This window comes from Schistocerca americana, chromosome 1 (genome assembly GCF_021461395.2).
Source record: "Schistocerca americana isolate TAMUIC-IGC-003095 chromosome 1, iqSchAmer2.1, whole genome shotgun sequence".
NCBI classification, from domain to species: Eukaryota; Metazoa; Arthropoda; class Insecta; order Orthoptera; family Acrididae; genus Schistocerca; species Schistocerca americana.
The window spans coordinates 296,709,744-296,725,922 of NC_060119.1; the positions used below are offsets into that span (position 1 = coordinate 296,709,744).

Sequence of the window (16,179 nt, forward strand, 5' to 3'; positions counted from 1 at the left end):
GCTTCAGCTAAGGTCATGAGCTGGGGGCAGATCCCTTCCCACCTTCTCAGTATTGACTTCTGTGCAAGACTGCTGCTGTGCGGACAGAGAGGGAGAGAGAGGGCATATTTTTGTGATGCACTTTTGAGCACGTTTTCCGAAAACTGCCTTGAACAGCTACACTGACATAAAAAATATTGCAACACCAAGGAGGAGTTCTGCAAAGTAAACGAAAGTTGGTAGATGTATTTCTACATCTGACAGATGATGTCTTTTCAGATTTTTCACCAGTATCATAAGAGTGGCACTAGTAATGCCACGGTGAGGATGCAAATCAAATTTGCTTTAAATACTTGCTGTAACAGTCATGAGTGTGTTACCTTTCCGGATTGGTTGTGATGAGTTGATGTTAGTAAAGGATGCCTTTAAGGCTACAAAGATGTCATTGTCAACACCTCACTGAGTTTGAACGAGGTTGTGTAATTGAGCTATGGGAAGCTGGATGTTTCTTCTGTGATATTCAGAAAGATTTTTCCTTCTCATCCCATCCGGTAAGTCTCCGATGACCCGGGTTCTGGTTGGATTTTCTGAACTGTTACCCCTTTTCCTAACACACTCCAGTGCTTTTCCTTTGCCCCTTTTCCTTCCCCTTCAGCTCTTTTGCCGGAAGAAGGAGCCACTGGCTCTGAAAGCTTGCGTGAGTTAAACCTGTGTGTGTGTGTGTGTGTGTGTGTGTTTTCATGTGTTTATGTGTGTGTGTGTGCGCGCGCGCGTGTGCATGCACGCGCACGCACTCCTGCACACCTGCACTCCTGCTGCCACTTGGTGAGTAGATTTTTTTGTCTATTCAGTTACATTAGAAAGGCTTGTGAGAAGAATAGCCACTGTACATGATTACTGGCAGCAGTCAGTGGTCATGAGAATGTACAGTCGCAAGAAGACCGGGCTTTACACGGCCACATGGCACTGCTGAGAGGGAAGACCGTAATGTTTGGTGTATAGCTCCGTCATATCATACTACATGTGCAGCAGCAATTTTAGCAGCAGTTGACGCACCGCAGTCATCACAACGAACTGTCACAATTAAGGACAGCTCTGGTCGAGATGCCCTGTAATGCGTATTCCACGGATCTCAAACCCCTGCCACTTTTGACTTCAATGATGTCAAAAAAAAGCTTGTTGGAGGGCAGGATGGAGTTCTGTTGTGTTTTCGTATGAAAGCTGGTTCTGCCTCAGCACCAGTGATGTCTTTGTGTTGGTTAGGAGGAGGCCAGTTGGGGGCCTGCAACCATCCTCTGCGTGCTAGACATTCGGGACCTGCACCTGGAGTTGTCACCTAAGGTACGATTTTGCATGAAAGTAGGAACACTCTTTTGATTATCCCATGCACCATGACTACAAATTTGTTCGTCAGTCTATTTATTCAACAAATTGTTCTGCCAGACATGAACAGCATTCTAGGGGGTGTTTTCCAAAAGGGTAATACTTGCCCACATATTGCTGTTGTAACCAATTATGCTCTAGAGGGTGTCAACATGTTGCCTTGACGTGCTCAGTTGCCAGGTCTGTCTCCAGTTGAGTACGTAATGGACATCATTGGATGAAACTTCAGGATCGTCCACAACCAGCATTAACCATTCCTGTACTGACTGACAAGTGCAAGAGGCATGGAACTCCATCCCACAAACTAACATCTGGTATCTAGACAACACAATGCAAGCACATTTGGGTGTTTGCCTTCAACAGTCTGGCAGTTATTAATTAATTAATTAATTAATCAATTATTAATGTACCAGTATTTCACATTTGCAATGGCTTATCTTGCGCTTACATTAACCTGTGATCTTGCAATGTTAATCACTTAAACATGTTACCGTGACAAATGTATTCCTGAGGTTATTCTACATTAATTATTTTTTGGTGTTGCAGTTTTGTTCCTTGATTAAAGTTAGACAACCCACATACAATGGAAATATTTTAGGTCTAGTAGCTATAAACACGCTTGACGTTATTGGCAGTGTTAGTGTAGAGAAGAGGGATTAGCGATCGTGATGTCATTATAGTGACGATATTTACTACAGATAATAAATCCGTCAAGAAGGCCAGGAGAGTATTTATCCTACAAAAACCTGATAAGCAGTTGTTATTTCCATTACGATACTCACAGAGGTATTAGGGACAAAGTTGAAATGGATTGTAAATTGTGCTGTGGAGGCATATGTACTAAGTAAGTGGATTAAGGATGGAAAAGACCAACCTCGCTTTAATAACAAAATTTGGAAAATAATGAAGAAACAGAGACTGTGACATGCTCATTTCAGAACAGAATGTACAAATGTTTACGGGCAGAAGTTAGTGGAAATTTGTGTGTGTGTGTGTGTGTAAGAAGATCGACGCACAAAGTGTCCAACAATTTCCACTGCTATAGCTTAATGAAAGATCTTGCCAAGGACCCAAGAAAATTGTGGTCATAAGAAAAACCATTAAGTGGATCAAAGGCTTCTATTGACCAGCCAGAGGTGGCAGTAGAATACAGCAAAAGGAGAGCTGAAGTTTTAAATTTCTCGTTAAAGAAATCATTCACACAGGAGAATCCTATAAACATACCACTGTTTGAATGTCACACAGACTCTTGCATTGACTACATAGAAATAGGCATCGCATCACTGGCGTAGAGGTGCAACTGAAACAATTAAAAACAAATACACCTAAGATGCCAGGTCCAGATGGAATCCCAATTCGATTTTACAGACAGTATTCTGCGACATTTGCCTCTTACTAGCTTGCAAAGCACCAAGTCCCAAGCAATTGAAAAAGATTACAGGTGGCTCCTGTACATAAGAAAGATGAAAGAATGAACCCACGTAATTATAGACCAATATCCGTAACATTGGTTTCCTGCAGATTTCTTGAACACATTCTGAGTTTGAATGTAATACATTTCCTTGAGACAGTAAAGCTTCTGTCCACAAATGAGCACAAATTTAGAAAGCGTCACTCACGCGAAACTTGTCTTGCTCTTTTCTCACATGATATCCTATGAACCATGGATGAAAGGCAACAGGCAGATTCCATATTCCTAGATTTCTGGGAAGCATTTGACATGGTACCCGCAGCAGGTGGTTGATGAAGGTCTTGAGCACATAGACTAGTTTCCCATATATGGGAGTGGCTCAAAGACTTCTTAAGTAATAGAACCCATATCGTTGTCCTAGATGGTGTGTGTTCATCAGGAGATTAAGTGTGGGAAGTGGTAGGACCACTCTTATTCTGATTGTCAGGATGAGCAGCAGTTTATGACTGCCTGCTGATGATGGTATGGTGTACAGGAAGGTGTCTGTCAAATGGCTCAAGGAGGATACAGGATGACCTAAATAGAATATGTAGTTGGTGTGAGAAATGGTAGCTTGCTTCAAATGTAGAAATATGTAAGTTAATGTGTTCAAGTAGGAAAAAGATCCTTTAATGCTTGAATACAGCATTGGTAGTGCGCTGCTTGACACAGCACAATTATTAAATATTTAAGCATAATGTTACAAAGGATATCCCAGATCACATAAGAAACAGATTGATCCAATGCTTACTCTGGGGGGCAACCCTCGTCAGTGAACAGGCAGCAACAGCATGACACCCTTATTTTTGGCACCAACGATTAGATGGCACTCCTTTCGTGAAATAAGTGGCAATCTCATCCGAATGCAGGCATCCACAAAGTGCTGTCCACTTGCTGGCAGCTTCAACGTACAGATGTTTGCTTGTTTCTGAGAAAGCATTGCTAGTTGATCAAGTCATCATGCCAAGTGCCTGTGAGTACATTAATCGTAGAAGGAGCAGACAGACCACTCCTCAACTAAAAATGTTCAGATTTCCTGTCAGAGACAATGAAAGGTCACAGAAATGGATTTTGAATTTAGTCAAAAGAATATATTAGAAGTGAGAACTAATAAGGGATCATAAACTCTCAAGCCCCACTAAATTTTGTCTATCTTACATGTTGATACAACTATGAATACAATCAATTATTGACAAAATTATTTAAGTGGAGAGATAAAAAATATACTCACCAAGTGGCGGCAGAACACACACATAAAAGACGGTTGTCATTGGTAAGCTTTCAGAGCCAGTGGCTCCTTTTTCAGGCAGAAGGGTTTGAAGGGGAAGGACGAGGCGTGAAGGACAAGGACTAGAGAGGTCTTGGAAAAGGGGTGGATTTTGGGAAAGTCAGCCAGAACCGCGGGTCAGGGGAGACTTACCATTTGAGATGAGAAGGAAAGACTGAATGTTGGGGGCTGCATCGGATGAGATTTGAAAACCTGAGAGCTCAAAGGTGGAAGACAGGGTAATATACAGACAGAGATTACTGCTTAAACATTGTGCGTGAGTTAATAAGAGTGAAAAGCTCAGTGCATTGGATGTAACAGAGATGGAAGGTGGGTAGTGATATGATGTTGTTATAATGTGGCAACTGCATTTCCTGCACAGGAACCATATGAAATTTTGAAATGAAATCATTGCCATTATTGGACATTTGTTTTTGTTGTTTCACTATCACAATCTTGGCTATAGAACCATTTTTAAATGCAAGATGAAAACCTGTAAAATATATAAATAACAGAATGCAAGGCATAATGTAATTCCATTTTAATGAGTGATACTTTAGTTGTCACCTTGCACTTGAAAATGGCTCTGCAGCCAGAATTGCAGTAGTGAAATAAATAAACAATAAAAACTAACAGTCATATGGCAGCAATGATTTCATGACTGTGGCCCCAGCCAAGAAAACACCATCCTATAATTTCATTCCTGAGTTCTAAAATTGGGTGCATACTAGAGCAAAATGAAGCAAATGTGAGTGAACTAGTGTGAAGCTTCATTTATACTGCAGCAAATGAAAGCGAACACAAGCAAACGAGCATTCACAGACAATTCACTCGTAATCACTACCACAGCATTATTTCGAAATTTTGCCAATAGGTTGGATGACACCTTTCTCTGGGTCCCCATTATAGTTGAGGAAGAAATTTGAAAGCAGAGCCTTAATTACCGATGATAAACATGAAGTAGTTCACAGCGGAAGAATAATTTTTCTGCTGCTAGCGCAGAAGTAGAGAGGATGCGAGCTTCCATTGATGCTTTTCTAAAAGACTCACAACAAATTGAACATGAGCAAATGCCAAAAAAGCCTACCAAACATGACTGAATGACTGAATGTTTGAATGTTTGCTTTCACTCACCCACCATTTATAGTGGAGAGAACTGTCATTTGTTGATGGCCGCTCCTGTGTGTTTGCCCTGGTAGAAGGGCTTAAGTGAGCAATTCATCAGTGCTATCTGCCATTCTTTTCTATTACTTGGTGTCTGTTCTATGAATATTAACACAGTAGTGAATGGAAGGGAACACAACAGAATGAGAATTTCATCTTGCACACTCTTGCATATATTGATATTATATATTTGCTACTAAATTGTTTCTCACTGTGAACAGCTAAGCACGTATGGGAAAATGAACAGCTAAGCACTTAAGGGAAAACAACATAATAGACAGGATTTGTTTCACTTATGAAGCCAGAAATGTCGTGTTCAAGAAGAGATTAGGAATCATGTGTTTCTGAACTTTTTCATAAACATTAGATGCTTGGTGGATAGTGAACTGAAAATCTAACTCTGCTGAATGTTGTTTGCTCACACCTGCCTACCTTTTACACATCTGAGAATGCAGTTAGCTCTGATGTTTGTTCGGTTTGTCTTAGCCAGGCTTAAGTTGTCCTTACAGTAGAGACAACATTCCCAGAATTTAAGCAGGTAATGTAATGTAGAAAAGTCTCTTGAATGTACACTAAATTATGTAATGATCTGGAAATCAAAATATTTAAATTAGTCCAACATAGCTTGAAAATAAAGAGCTCTGTTACCAAATACTGTATGAAAGATCCTTTTTATGAAGTTAATGCTCATTGAGCTATACAGTCAAATACACTAATTATCCAAAACATTATGAGCAATGCACACTGTGACATCGGATGCCGCCTGATAGCGCTGTGAGCATGACTTGGTAACAAAAGTATGTAAGTGGAGCCAACAGACGGGGATCACCCCAGCGAAGATATGGGCTGCAACTGGTGAAATCAGTTGAGATAAGTGACCTTGACAAAGAGCGGATTATTATTATGCAGAGCGTGTGAACAAGTATGCCAAAAAAGGTGAAGCTTATTATTGAATGTTTATGTGCTACTATCCTGAGCATCCACGGGAAGAGGTAGAAGGGTAATGAAACTACCAGTAGGTGCTAAATGGTTGTAGTCTATGACTCTTCACAGAATGTAGTGTTTGGAGACTTGTCTGCTCTGTAAAGTAGGATAGATGGTGATCTGTGGTGTCTCTGCTGAAAGAGCACAATGCTGATACACAAACAAGTGTTTCAGAGCACACCGTTCATCATACATTTTTGACCATTGGAGCTTTGCTGCAGACGACCCCTGTGTGTTCACATGTTGACCCAACAATGTCTTCAATTATGACTGCAGTGGGCACAGGACCATAAGCATTCGAGCGTCGATCAATGGAAACATGTTGGCTCTTCAGGTGAAACACATTTTTGCTACACTAGGTTGATGGTCGTCTCCACAAGTGTCGTCATAGAGGTGAAAGGCGGCTTGAAAAACATGCAGTGCACCATGGGCACAGGCTGGTGGGAGCAGTATTTTGCTATGGGAGGCATTTTTCTGCAGTTGCATGGGCCCTGTGGTAGTAATTGAAGACATTCTGACGGCTGTTAACCACCTGCATCCCTTCATGCTTGATGTCTTCCCCAATGGTGATGTCATCTTTCAGCAGTATAATTGACCATTTCTTGGAGCCAGAACCATGCTACAGTGGTTTGAGGAGCATTATAGTGAACTCACATTGACGTCTCAGCAATCAACTTTGCCTGAAGTGAATTCTGTGGAACCCATCTGGGTCACTATTGGGACTGAGTATGCAAATGAGTGGCCTGTTATTTATGTGAATTACACGACCTGTGTGTAGACATCTAATGCCACATACCTTCACAAACCTACCAACAAACTGTTGGATCCCTGGTACACAGAATCAGTGATGTAATTTGTTCTAAAGGTGAACAAACAAGCTTTTCTGGCTCATCAGTGTATAAATATATATTTCACATTTTTCTGACAGACAGTTATTGCTACAGGCAATGTCAGATTGCTGGGTTTGGATCTAGAAAAGCCGGCCGGTGTGGCCGAGCGGTTCTAAGCGCTAAAGTCTCGAACCAGGCGACCGCTACGGTCGCAGGTTCGAACCCTGCCTCGGGCATGGATGTGTGTGATGTCCTTAGGCTAGTTAGATTTAAGTAGTTCTAAGTTGTAGGGGACTGATGACCTCAGAAGTTAAGTCTCATAGTGCTCAGAGCCATTTGAACCATTTTTTGATCCAGAAAAGTTGCACAACAGACTCCTGTGTGATGCTCAGTTTGAAGAGAGAGCATTCGTGAACAGCAGGAAACAATGGCGTACACATACAACAGTTCCACTAAAATTTACATCTGATACTGGCTCTTCAGTAGTATTTGAAGGGTCTAGTGATAAGATTTATATGTCATCACCTAAACTGAAAGTGAGCACAGCAAGAAGAACATATAGTGCTGTTAGTCACCTTCTGGAAGAAACTAACGTAACACCTCAGAAGCGTAAAGCATTTCCAGATCTGTAAGAAATCACAAAAATACATGCGAGACAAGTTAAAAGAAAACTCTGTATGGTGCACCATGATGATACTCCAAGGAAGCAAAAACTGAAACAGAAAATTCGTACTAAGAACAGATCTTTAAAAAACAAATCTTTCCACTTGTCAGAAATTAAGGATAGACTGTTGCACTGTAGAAGCTCAAATAATAATGCCCACATGTTCAGCTGTTTCTGTTTCCTGCTTATTAGTCCAGGGGACTGGCTGAAATGCAGTGCAAGAGCAAAAAGCATCAGTGGTCTTCAGTTGAGAAAAATCTCTTATAAATTTTTGCGAAAATTGGGTATCATACGAGGGTTGGAACTTTAATAGTAGCAACTATTTATTTACAGCTCGTACAAAATAGATTCATGATTCAAAGTTTACTGACCTTCAAAGTATTCTCAAGCATTGTGTATAACCCGTTGCCGGCGATGTGGAAGTTGTAGGATACTCTTGGCAGTGCCAGTTGTGTTGACAGTTTGAGTGGCATGATATATTGCCCAATGAATTTGTAGCAATTCTGAAGCGAATTCCGTGAAATGTTTCCTTCAGTTTGGAAATTGAGTTGAACTTACGAGGGCTTAAGTCAGGGGAGTACAATAGGTGGTATAACACTTAGCAGCCCCATCAGTCAAACAAATCAGTAACAGCTTGCACTGTAAGTGCTTGGGCATTGACCTGCAAAATGATGGTCAGGTCCAGCAGAAAGTGTCATAACTTCTGTCTCAGTGCTGTTCATTTTTGGAACCCAACCTACGACCAACTTAGAGACAGAAGTGATGACACTTTCTGCAGGACCTGACCATAATTTTGCAGGACAATGATCAAGGATGTACAGTGCAAGCCGTTACTGATTTGTTTGATTGATGGGGCTGCTGAGTGCTGTACCACCTACTGCACTCCCCTGACTTAACCCCTTGTAAGTTCAACTCGATTTCTAAACTGAAGGAAACATTTCATGGCATTCGCTTCAGAACTGCTACAAATTCGTTGGGAAATAGACCACGCTGCTCAAACTGTCAACACAAGTGTCACTGGCCAATGACTTCCAAATCACTGACAACAGGTTATACACAATGCTGGTGACTACTTAGAAGGTCAGTAAAACTTTGAAACACATATCTATTTTGTACGAACTGTAAATAAGTAGTTTCCACTATTAAAGTTCCAACCCTCTTATTTGTGGTCTACCACTGCAGTGTTTGTATCCAGTACCAGCGGCCGGGCAAAGCAAGCACACCACCATCGTTTGCAGTCAGCACCACAGCTGGCAAATACAAATTCTTCAGGCCCCTGGCAGCAAGGCCTCCTCCACTTGCATCTCCACAAATGTACTTGAGGCAGACCAGCTCTGTGCCATTGTGCATTCGCTTTTCAGTAATGTACTTGGATGGTTAATAGTGGTGTTAATGTTTCTCTATTCATGTCATTATTCAGTGTGTAGTTATTACCTGATGAAATTTTGTTTGTGTAATGGTTGTTAGTAAAAATTTCAGATAACAGCAGTATTATCTGGGATATCTACAATTAGACAATGGATTGGTGACGCAAAGTTTCTACCAGGCTTTAACAAAAACCTTTTTAGTCAACTTAGCAAGCAGCCCGAGGCACAGACCACTTTAGAAAGGGCATCTGTAGTGTCTTTTGATGAGGTGTCAATAATGTCCCATCTGGAATACACGAAAGATCTGAATACAGGATTTGGATGATAGGAGAAGGAAACCACCTCCTGCAAAGTATGCACTTGTTTTTGTGGTTATAGGTATCTAAAGTAACTGGAAACTGCCTGTTTCATACTTTTTGTCTAATTCAGGAGTAAAATGTGGGTTTGTTGGGACTCTTACAGGAGCTAATTAATCTACTGGAAAAATGCAAAGTAGGAATCAAAATCGGTCATTTGCAATGAAGGAGCTAGTAATCGTTATTGGGACTCTTACAGGAGCTAGTTATTTTACTGGTTATAATGTTCCATATTTATTCAAAAGCATAAAAAACAATCTGCTTTGTGGTAACTTCACTTCCAACAATGCTGTTGTTTCATTTGGAGATATTAGGCTGACATACGATATTTTCAAAAAAAAAAAAAAAAAAAAAAAAAAAAAGTGGAAGATATTAAAACTCACTGACAGTCATTTACAACCTGATTTATTCCACAAAATGAATGTGAAAATGACAGTTTAGTTCCCCCACTATTCTGTTGCGCAGCTGTCAGAACATGTATAGCAACAATGTCATGCACAGTGATACAGCTGAAAACTTAGTGTTTTATGGAATTTATTAACAATGTGTTTGAAGTTTTTAATAGCAAGACAGCGTTTTCCTCTAATTCATATAGATTTGCTATATCAGAACAAAGTCCAAAGGTAATGGCAGCAATAGAAAGAGCAAAAGAAGTTTTAAGCACTGTACATAAAATTGATAAGACAGGTAAACTTGACACCACCATGCATTACAGGATTGTTACAGCCCATTAATGGTATTGCGCAGTTTTCTGTAGAAGAACAAACTGTCAGCATTATGTTTTTACTGACTAGCAGGTTAAATGAGGATGGCCTAGAGAATTTATTTTCAATGTTACATTAGGAAGGTGGCTACAACTGGAATGCAACTGCAAGAACACTAAGGCGCTTGTTCAAACCAGCTCTGTGAATTCACTAATGAAACCTGAGCTTTAAAGTGTGAGAATGACACTGATAAGATGCTTTTACTGAGTAATATTGAGTTGGAAAATGGAAGTTATGAATCTCAGTAGTTGACGGGTTCTGAAAACATGGAAATCCCTTATACACATAGTTGCTCTGCAGATGGACAAGACACTAACATTGAAGGTGAGAATATCTGGTTTCCTCTCAGAAAGGCCTTTCTTTTGAACGATGTTCAGCAGTGCATTTTGCTGGCTGCTTAGCACATAAATATGCCCTCAGTTACGATTGTTGGAGACATAGGGAGACACTTGTGGTGATGAGCTTCAAGAGAAGAGAGAGTTATTTATTCTCTGTAAAAGGTACGTAACTGGTAATTTGTGTGATTTTCCAACTGGCTTCAGAGCTCTAACTTCTGAGTTAAGTAACATTGAGACTTTTTAAAACTCATATGTGTCCTGTTCTGTAAGGTTTACTTATAACAGAAACATAAAGTTTAAAAGTTTAAGATCCTTAACTACATGAAATCTGCAGTTGAATAATTTCACTGACTGGATGTTGAAGAATATGAAAACAGACTTTTTATTTTGAATCATCTTCCTAAATACAATTTGTATTATAGTTGCAGAACTACATTCAAAGACATGTTTCATAAAACTTTATTAAAACTTAAGATACTAAAAATGTGTTGTGTTGAAGTGACATAAATAAATATGTTATACTGCACTTATAAATTTCATTGTCTTTTCTTCATCACTTTGCCCCATTTAAATAAAAGGAGGTAACTGTTAAATGTGAGCAACTGTTAAATCTGAGCAAAACATTTCTGTTTGTGACATTAGTGATTTGCTGAAAGCATATTGAAGATTTTTACAGTGTCTCAATTTTTTTTGTAGTAGCAATCTTGAAGATAAAGTTGTTCAGTATACAGATGAAATGACATTCATTTACAAATAAAGTATGCAGATGAAAATGTGGTTGTGGTTGAGAATGGTTACAGAAATATTTGCAAAAGAAGTTCAAACACTTTCTGAGTCTTATTTACTGTCTCAATGTTAAAAATATATTGTCATTATAACTCAGCTACGCCTTATACATCCACTATACAAAGTACAGGATTTTGTCCGTAGTATCGAGATATGACACCCAATGGTACCTCGGTTGTGTTTACTATGCTCAAATCATTTACTTGATTAGCAGTTACAATGAGCCTTCTACACGTACTATTCACCAGTTAAATTTTTATTTGACACATTAAGATCAGTGAGTTTTGTTGTACATGTTCATTTTAACATCAGGCAAGAACAGTAAGATGGGAGGGGGAAAAAAAAAAAAAAGAACAGAACAGCAGTGGGTGCCTGTATAGCTGGGCCATCCACAGTTGTGTGGCACTGCTACTGACAGGTGATTTCTTGTATTCGGATAAACTTATTTTTACTGTTGCTAGTGTCTAATGAGGGGAAATGGGCAGGTATTGGCAAGGGATGAACAACTGTAAAGAGCAAAGCCGAAAACAAATTACTGAGACAGCTGTAATCGAATTTTCTATAGGGCTTCGAACTCAAAACCAGCAGGCTTCAGACGTTTATTACAGTTGCATTGGTACAATATGTGTTAATCATTTGTCAGTAAACTAACTAATTAAATTCAAATAAGCTGAAAATAATTTGAAAGCTTTCTAGTGTTGTATCTGTATGTGGAGCTTTTTTTACCCCATAATCCATATCAAATGAGCTGCAGAACAGAGAGCGTGACGGGTGACGAGTGTGTAAACTACGCAACTGCATAAAGCAACAGTTTCTCAGAAATCTTTTATTGCAATATGTCCTCCATTCAAACACTAAACTTGAGAAATGTTTATGAGCATTACTTTTCATTCATGTCATTTATGTTTGCTGCATGTAATTGTAAGAAGTATCCCAGTAGTATAAATAAATTTCATTTGTAGAATTATGGGAGCTAATATGTGACCTTCAGCTACAGTCAACTGTGGTGTGAATGCACGTGGTGTGTAGCACTCCAGCCTTCTGCTAATTGACAACAAATGTGTCCGGTGATCTGGGCCTCAGAAACTTAGCAAAGAAACAGTGTTGGCAATTCCATGTCCTGTACAGGGGCATCTGTCTGCTGTGTCTTCCGCATTTAATAGAGGTTTTCTATATGCCTCTCTGAGATTAATCTTTAAATTTTACTTTTCTGAGTTTTAAATGTTTCTATACACCACATCTATTTCTCCTACAATTGTATGTTTCCAACTAAAGTATCTCTATGTATTTCTGGCATTCATTTTGATTTAACCTTTTTTCACTTCCTGTTAATTTGATTCCTAAGTAGCCTATCTGCTCTCTTCCTACCTCATTTTTAGAACTGTTATTTTTTTTCTTTCATTCATAAGCATGAGCAATTCCTGAGATATCTGTGGTGTCTTCCCCTCTCTTTCCCTGTACTTCTTGAAGCTTTTACTTTGCCAGCTCATCACTGTCTTGAAGAATTTACACTTCATCTCTTTCTGTCTTAATTTTCAGTATTCAAACATTTATGTACTCCTTTTCGGGTATACTCTTGAATTTCAGCTTGCTGCTCCTCCCTACTACTAATACAAAAGATGATGATGTAACTTTAAGGGCATCATGGGAAAAAATCAGTATCAGAACTTGAAGTACATTTTTTCATTTCTTATATGTGTCCAAGTGAAACTGACATGTTGCCAGCAGAAAGGGGTTCTGGGCGCTACTTGCCCTGATTTAGACTTAAGCTGAGTTTTGTTATTCTTTGTTTATATCTAAAGAGCCAGAACATTTTCAGTACTCAGACATGTATTGTATAAATAATGGTGCTGTAGGGTCTGTCCAGAAGCAGAAATAGCCCAAACACACAAATCAAGCATTTATTATATTCCTCATTTACTATGTTTCTTTAAAACAGTGTTGAATTGAGGTGCAGTTTAATTTTAATGATGGTTGCTGTTCATCCAAAATGCCACTCAAACTTTGTGCCACTGTACTGTGTTCCTCACTAACAAAACCATACGTCTGTGATACTCTGCAATTAGATGTGGAGGGGCCAAATTATTTATGTTGAATATAAGATCTATATTATGTGAGCAAATATCCAAAATTTGTTTGTTGATCTCTGTCTTAAAGTGCACCACATTGGTTGCAACGCAAAGTAGCTTCCTATGACTTTTCTATAAATATGATGTTTGCTGTTGCAGGTGTACAAAGAGTTGTTGACCTTTGTGCAGCCCCAGGTAGCTGGAGTCAGGTTTTGTCCCAGAAATTAAGGTATTACTTCTTTTCAATAATTTTTTTTGTCATTTTAGGATAGTGGTTCATGGTGTGGGTTCCTGTTGTCATGTCCTAGTTCATGAATCACAGGCAATGTATGAGTGGCCAAGTAAGTGGTCCTGACAGTCAGGATACCAGTTATTTTGGAATAAGGCTGGGCATCTTGGACATATTCTGAGTCGTGGTCACCTTTGTGCTCAGATGGCAAAGACTACCAAATCCACCGGTTAGTCCCTCAACCATTAGGGGTAAAACTCAATGGGACCCGGGGCAAGTAAGGCTAGCAACCTGCTTCCCTGGTACTTTAAATATGACTGGCAACAATCAGAGCAAAATGCCTCGGACCTTTGGAGGTAACGGAGTTCCACCTCTAATTGACAAACCAGGGACTCCTAAGATACGACTTGGCAAACGAATGGTAATGAGATGGGGAGCTATTAATTTCAATGGGGCTACTCTGGGAAGAAGGTAGAGCTGGCAGAGGCTGCAAGTAAGATGGGGTTGGACGTTTTAGCTGTTAGTGACATTCAGGTAAGGGGTGAGAAAGAAGAGGAAGTGGGAGAATACAAGGTGTACCTGTTGTGGGTTAGCAGGAGAGCCAACACCGGGTTACTAGAGGAAGCCGAAAGGCACGCGTTTTAGCTCATGCAGGCTGGCGTGAGGTCTGGAACAGGACAAGGAAATTAGAATTTAGAAAAACGGACATAGCTGGTGGAATACTTAACTTTAATCCATAAGTGGTGAACGTCGCTCTTGACTGTACATTATTCACAATATCAGTAGTAACTGAACATGGCGCCTTGCTAGGTCGTAACAAATGACGTAGCTGAAGGCTATGTTAACTATCGTCTCGGCAAATGAGAGCGTATTTTGTCAGTGAACCATCACTAGCAAAGTCGGTTGTACAACTGGGGCGAGTGCTAGGAAGTCTCTCTGGACCTGCCTTGTGGCGGCGCTCGGTCTGCAATCACTGATAGTGGCGACACGCAGGTCCGACGTATACTAACGGACCGCGTCCGATTTAAAGGCTACCGCCTAGCAAGTGTGGTGTCTTGCAGTGACACCACAGTACCTGTCAGGAGTCAAAGCAGGAATAGCACAATGGGGTGTAGGGCTTTACAACCGGAAAGAAATGGAACCCAGCGTAGTTGCAATAAGGTATGTAAATGAACTACTGATGTGGATAGATTTGACAGTGTCTAGCAAGAAAATTAGGATGGTGTCAGTATATTCGCATTGTGAAGGGACAGATCAAGATAAGATGGATAGTTTTTATGACGCACTCAGTGACGTAGTTGTTAAAGTAAAGGACAAGGACAGTATTCTGCTCATGGGTGATTTTAATGCCAGGATTGGAAATCGTACAGAAGGGTATGAAAAGGTTATGGGTAAATTTGGAGAGGGTATGGAGGCCAACAGGAACGGGAAACAACTCTCGGATTTCTGTGCCAGTATGGGCTTAGTAATCACAAACTCCTTTTTTTTTTTTTTAAATAAGAACATTCACCGGTATACTTGGGAAGGCAGGGGAACCAGATCTGTCATTGACTTTATAATAACAGTTCAGGAAGGCTGTGAGGGACACACGTATATTCAGGGGATTCTTTGATGACACTGATCACTATTTAATCTGCAGTGAAATTGGTATTGTGAGGCCGAAAGTGCAGGAGGTCAGGTCCATATGTAGGAGGATAAGAGTGGAGAAACTTCAGGATAAAGAAATCAGGCACAAGTACATAACAGTGATCTCAGAAAGGTACCAGTTAGTTGAATGTAGTCAATTACAGTCATTGGAAAAGGAATGGACAAGGTGCAGGGATACAGTACTAGAAGTGGTTAAAGAATGTCTTGGAACAGTATTGTGTAAAGGTAGGATGAAGCAAACAGCTTGGTGGAATGACACAGTCAAGGCAGCCTGCAAAAGGAAAAAGAAGGCGTATCAAAAAGACTACATACTAGAACCCAGGTAGACAGAGAAAGTTATGTTGAAGAAAGAAGCATAGCGAAACAGATAATTGCAGCATCCAAGAAGAAATATTGGGAAGACTTTGGAAACAGGTTGGAGACTTTGGGTCAAGCTGCTGGAAAACCATTCTGAAGTGTAATTAGCAGTCTTCGAAAGGGAGGTAAGAAGGAAACGACAAGTATTTTGGACAGGTCAGGAAAACTGCTGGTGAATCCTGTTGATACCTTGGGCAGATGGAGGGAATATCTTGAAGAGTTGCTCAATGTAGGTGAAAATACGGTCAGTAATATTTCAGATTTCAGTGTACAATGGGATAGGAATGATGATGGGAATGGGATCACATTTGAGGAAGTGGAGAAAATGGTCAATAGATTGCCGTGCAGTAAAGCGGCTGGGGTGGATGAAATTAAGTCAGAACTCATCAAATACAGTGGAATGTCAGGTCTTAAATGGCTACACAGGATAATTGAAATGGTGTGGGAGTCGGGATAGGTTCCATCAGACTGGATGAAAGCAGTAATCACACCAATCTTTAAACATGGAAACAGAAAAGATTGTAACAACTACAGAGGTATCTCTT

At 40.0% G+C, this 16,179-nt stretch overlaps 1 protein-coding gene across 6 annotated transcripts in view; it reads left to right on the forward strand.

The window, feature by feature from the left end:
• LOC124595185 (putative tRNA (cytidine(32)/guanosine(34)-2'-O)-methyltransferase) overlaps positions 1–16,179 on the forward strand; it is a 77,221-nt gene that overhangs the window by 20,077 nt on the left and 40,965 nt on the right. For all 6 annotated transcript variants that reach the window (XR_006978184.1, XM_047133807.1, XM_047133846.1 and 3 more), the window contains one exon: positions 13,561–13,630. Coding sequence is in view for 5 of the 6 variants with exons in the window: in XM_047133807.1 (XP_046989763.1) it covers positions 13,561–13,630 (70 nt within the window). In the remaining variant the exon portion in view is untranslated. The remainder of the gene's footprint in view (positions 1–13,560; positions 13,631–16,179) is intronic.